Here is a 5,527-nt window from a genome sequence, read left to right as displayed (position 1 = left end):
GAGTAAAAAGTTTTTTTTTTTTTCTGAAATGTAATTGAGTAAAAGTACAAGTATACAAACCTAATAATACTTGAGTAAAGTACAAATCCCCCAAAACAGTACTTAAGTATTGTAACGAAGTACAATTACTCAAGTACTTTACACCCCTGAAAAAGGCTATAGATTAACCTTTGTTAAAAAAGACAAATCTTGACCCTTCCTCACCTCAAAACTACAGGCCTATATATTTAAACTCCCCTTCATCTCTAAAGTCACTGAAAAGGCTGTAGCAAAACAGCTTCTTGCGATTCTGGAGGAACATAATATTTTAGACAAATCTCAATCTGGTTTCCGTCAGCGGCACAGCACAGAAACCGCTCTCTTACGAATCACAAAGGATATTCTGATAAATGCTGATCACGGTCAATACACTGTCCTTCTGCTACTTGATCGGACGGCTGCATTCGATACCGTAGATCACAACGCACTTCTTCAGAGGCTTGAGCACGAGGTCGGGGTATAGGTGGGTACCTGTCAGGGAGGTCTTTCGCTGTTGGTGGACATATGTCAGCCACCTCTCCACTGACGTGTGGGATCCCCCATGGGTCAATTCTGGGGCCGCTGTTGTTCTCTGTCTATATGCTTCACTTTGGACAGCTTATCAACTAATTTAAAGACATTTGCTATCACTTTTATGCTGACAGTTATATTTTTATACTTTTATGCTGACAGTTATATTTCTTCTTTTAAACCCCAAAATGTGCATAAGCTGTCAGCTCTCGTTGATTTTTTTTTTTCACGATCAAAACCTGGATGGATAATAATTTCCTACAGCTGGATAGTGGAAAAACAGAGTTACTGTACTTCGGGCCTGACACTAAAAAAGCTGATGTTGTGTAACTGTACTTGGTCCACTAGCCGCTTACCTGAAGCCAAGCTCAAGAAATCCGGGGGTCATCTTTGATCATTTTGATGAAGCTACCGTAGATGATGGAGCTACTGTAGATGATGAAGCTAATGTGGATGTTGAAGCTAATGTGGATGTTGAAGCTAATGTGGATGTTGAAGCTTATTTTAACACATTTAGCAGAACATCCACCTCTAGATTTTTTTATTTTTAGCCCGCAACTTATTTGACTTACCATAGTGATGTGATGACGTCTTGTTACCATGGTGATGTGATGGTGTCTCGTCTTACCATGGTGATGTGATGGTGTCTCGTCTCTTACCATGGTGATGTGATGGTGTCTCGTCTCTTACCATGGTGATGTGGTGTCTTGTTACCATGGTGATATGATGGTGTCTTGTTACCATGGTGATGTGACGGTGTCTTGTTACCATGGTGATGTGATGGGAGTCTTGTCCCTCATGCCACAGTGAATTCATGGTGTTCTGGTGACATTAAAGTAGCTCTTTGTACAACAGCAGACCTTTATGAGACCTAGACCTTTATAAGACCAACTCGTTCATGAGACCTAGTCCTGTATACTGTAAGACCAAATAATTTACAAGATCAAGTCCTTTATAAGACAAACTAGATTGTAAGACCAGCAGCAAGGCAATGCTCGCCCCGTGCTGACTTTTCAGTGTCTGTGTGCACGATGACAGCATGTTGACTTGGTCTCCACACAGATAACGGGCTACGTGGTCGTTCCCCTGTCCTTCAATGTAATCACAGCGCCTGAAATTCATTGACTCATTCATCGAGTATTGACAACCATTTTTGTGCCAGGCAAAGATATCTGTTTATTTTTCAATGTGCTGCTTTCAGACCCAGTGGAGAGCTAGCTAGCTTGGTGCTTTCAGACCCAGTGGAGAGCTAGCTAGGTGCTTTAACACTTTGAGTGCCAGCGACGCTATATGTCGTTAGTTCATGCCGACCGTTGAATGCCAGCGACGACATATAGCGTTCGTTTTTTTTTTAATCCATTAGCGATTTTAATTCATATTTCATCAATCTAGTCTCACGTTAGTGCTGCAAACTCTCTCTGAGCTCCATTGGGAAAATACCGCCCCCTATCGTCTCTCCCTGTTGTACTGCACCCCATTGGATTAGACTGAATGAAAGACATGGGGGGGGGGGGGGGGGGGGGAAATCCAGTTTCCTCATTTTACTTCTCCGGCAAGCCATCCGAAGAGATCCAAGTCATTGCCGAGCCGCAAAACAGCGTGGAATACATATTTACAGTACCCAGCGCTGAATCAATAAACACGATCGATATTTAGAATGGCGATCAGGAATTGGAATAATCTTTTTGGAGAACATCTGATCTGAGGTAAGGAATCTATTTTACCAGTCTTAGGATAATCAGAGCTGTTTTCACAGAGATATCAGCGTGTGCCATATGTGTGTGTGTGTGTGTGTGTGCTGATCAGGAAATGAGAGAATCGATTTTTCAGCTCGCTTCTCTAGCGTGCATAAGTACACATATACTATCGATAATCTAGCGTTTATTTGAAAACTATTCATAAATAGGCCGAAAAATTTCAACGTTTTTTGTGTATTCCAGAATATTCCAGTAAAGGCCGTTTATCACAGAATCTTTATATTTTCCCCGAAACCTTCAAGAAAACAAGGGTTTTTCAAAATGGTATAAAACGGAAATGAACCGATTAAAAAACAATCCGTTTCGACAATGTTGACTGCAAACAAGTCCTTGATAAGCGACGGCCAGATTAGACACATAATTTAAGACATAGTTTATGCGTTCACAACGCTATCATTGAAGTGGGTGCTGGCATTCAACCATGTTTTGAGACGGGGAGGCGTGGCATCCAAAGTGTTAAGACCCAGTGGAGAGCTAGCTTGGTGCTTTCAGACCCAGTGGAGAGCTAGCTAGCTTGGTGCTTTCAGACCCAGTGGAGAGCTAGCTAGCTTGGTGCTTTCAGACCCAGTGGAGAGCTAGCTTGGTGCTTTCAGACCCAGTAGAGAGCTAGCTAGCTTGGTGCTTTCAGACCCAGTGGAGAGCTAGCTAGCTTGGTGCTTTCAGACCCAGTAGAGAGCTAGCTAGCTTGGTGCTTTCAGACCCAGTAGAGAGCTAGCTTGGTGCTTTCAGGCCCAGTAGAGAGCTAGCTAGCTTGGTGCTTTCAGACCCAGTGGAGAGCTAGCTTGGTGCTTTCAGACCCAGTGGAGAGCTAGCTAGCTTGGTGCTTTCAGACCCAGTAGAGAGCTAGCTTGGTGCTTTCAGACCCAGTGGAGAGCTAGCTAGCTTGGTGCTTTCAGACCCAGTAGAGAGCTAGCTAGCTTGGTGCTTTCAGACCCAGTGGAGAGCTAGCTTGGTGCTTTCAGACCCAGTGGAGAGCTAGCTAGCTTGGTGCTTTCAGACCCAGTGGAGAGCTAGCTTGGTGCTTTCAGACCCAGTGGAGAGCTAGCTAGCTTGGTGCTTTCAGACCCAGTGGAGAGCTAGCTTGGTGCTTTCAGACCCAGTGGAGAGCTAGCTAGCTTGGTGCTTTCAGACCCAGTGGAGAGCTAGCTAGCTTGGTGCTTTCAGACCCAGTGGAGAGCTAGCTAGCTAGGTGCTTTCAGACCCAGTGGAGAGCTAGCTAGCTTGGTGCTTTCAGACCCAGTGGAGAGCTAGCTAGCTTGGTGCTTTCAGACCCAGTGGAGAGCTAGCTTGGTGCTTTCAGACCCAGTGGAGAGCTAGCTAGCTTGGTGCTTTCAGACCCAGTGGAGAGCTAGCTTGGTGCTTTCAGACCCAGTGGAGAGCTAGCTAGCTTGGTGCTTTCAGACCCAGTGGAGAGCTAGCTAGCTTGGTGCTTTCAGACCCAGTGGAGAGCTAGCTTGGTGCTTTCAGACCCAGTAGAGAGCTAGCTAGCTTGATGCTTTCAGACCCAGTAGAGAGCTAGCTTGGTGCTTTCAGACCCAGTGGAGAGCTAGCTAGCTTGGTGCTTTCAGACCCAGTAGAGAGCTAGCTTGGTGCTTTCAGACCCAGTGGAGAGCTAGCTTGGTGCTTTCAGACCCAGTAGAGAGCTAGCTAGCTTGATGCTTTCAGACCCAGTAGAGAGCTAGCTTGGTGCTTTCAGACCCAGTGGAGAGCTAGCTAGCTTGGTGCTTTCAGACCCAGTAGAGAGCTAGCTTGGTGCTTTCAGACCCAGTGGAGAGCTAGCTAGCTAGGTGCTTTCAGACCCAGTGGAGAGCTAGCTTGGTGCTTTCAGACCCAGTAGAGAGCTAGCTAGCTTGGTGCTTTCAGACCCAGTAGAGAGCTAGCTAGCTTGGTGCTTTCAGACCCAGTAGAGAGCTAGCTTGGTGCTTTCAGACCCAGTGGAGAGCTAGCTAGCTTGGTGCTTTCAGACCCAGTAGAGAGCTAGCTAGCTTGGTGCTTTCAGACCCAGTGGAGAGCTAGCTAGCTAGGTGCTTTCAGACCCAGTGGAGAGCTAGCTTGGTGCTTTCAGACCCAGTAGAGAGCTAGCTAGCTTGGTGCTTTCAGACCCAGTAGAGAGCTAGCTTGGTGCTTTCAGACCCAGTGGAGAGCTAGCTAGCTAGGTGCTTTCAGACCCAGTGGAGAGCTAGCTTGGTGCTTTCAGACCCAGTAGAGAGCTAGCTAGCTTGGTGCTTTCAGACCCAGTAGAGAGCTAGCTTGGTGCTTTCAGACCCAGTGGAGAGCTAGCTAGCTAGGTGCTTTCAGACCCAGTGGAGAGCTAGCTAGCTTGGTGCTTTCAGACCCAGTGGAGAGCTAGCTAGCTTGGTGCTTTCAGACCCAGTAGAGAGCTAGCTTGGAAGCTGAGCTTCCTTCATTCCAACATCTAAAAGAACAACAACATGGACGTGTTTTGAACTCCTGTTTTACTGGAAATCATACAGGCGTCTTAAAAAAGGTCACCTGTCCCTTTAAGCCCTCCAGGAGCGCGGTGTTATGTGAGATAGAATTCTGACAACTCAACATGATGATGTCACAATGGCTACTGACCACTGAAAGTAATGGGAGTCCTAAAATAAAAACAAAAACAAAAAAATAAATGTCAAGAGAACATTCCGAAAAATCTACACCTGAAAGGGTTAATGTCTATTTTTTTTTAAACGTAATATGATCTTGTTCATTCAAAATAAAAGTGGAAATAAAATTTCTTCTCAAATCAAAATCAAAACAATAAGAGTCCCTCCCTTCTTCTTCTTCTCGTCGGTTCCTCTCGTCGGTTCCCCTCCTTCACGTTCCTCCCCTCCTCCTCCTCCTCCTCTCATCTGCCGACCTTGCCCAGCCTGTGGTCGGTCTTGGGGTCGGCGATGATGGCCTGCACGGCCACGATGGCCTCGTTGATCTTGGTCTGGAGGTCTCTCAGCTCCTCGATGTGGAGGAGGCGCAGGATCTGGGCCGCGTCGTTCAGCGTGGCGTCTGGAGAAGAGACACGGGGTTAAGTGGGGATGCTCGATATTGGCTTTTTTACCGATATCCGATATACCGATATTGTCCAACTCTTAATTTCCGATACCGATATCAACCGATACCGATATATGCAGGCCCCCCCCCCCCCCCCCAAACATTTAAATTTCAGGTCATTAACATTACATATCTATTTTTCGTGAAATTAACACAACATTATGCATACTTTT

At 46.1% G+C, this 5,527-nt stretch overlaps 1 protein-coding gene across 1 annotated transcript in view; it reads right to left on the bottom strand.

The window, feature by feature from the left end:
- Positions 1-4,741: 4,741 nt before the first annotated feature.
- rtraf (RNA transcription, translation and transport factor) overlaps positions 4,742-5,527 on the bottom strand; it is a 21,236-nt gene continuing 20,450 nt past the window's right edge. The window contains exon 8 of the mRNA XM_084327394.1: positions 4,742-5,309. Within this exon, the coding sequence (XP_084183520.1) occupies positions 5,155-5,309 (155 nt within the window). The 3' untranslated portion in view covers positions 4,742-5,154. The remainder of the gene's footprint in view (positions 5,310-5,527) is intronic.

Source organism: Notolepis coatsorum (genome assembly GCF_963971535.1).
Source record: "Notolepis coatsorum genome assembly, chromosome: 1".
Lineage (NCBI taxonomy): Eukaryota > Metazoa > Chordata > Actinopteri > Aulopiformes > Paralepididae > Notolepis > Notolepis coatsorum.
The sequence above is the reverse complement of the archived record's forward strand: the minus strand, read 5'-3'. Positions and strand labels throughout refer to the sequence as shown.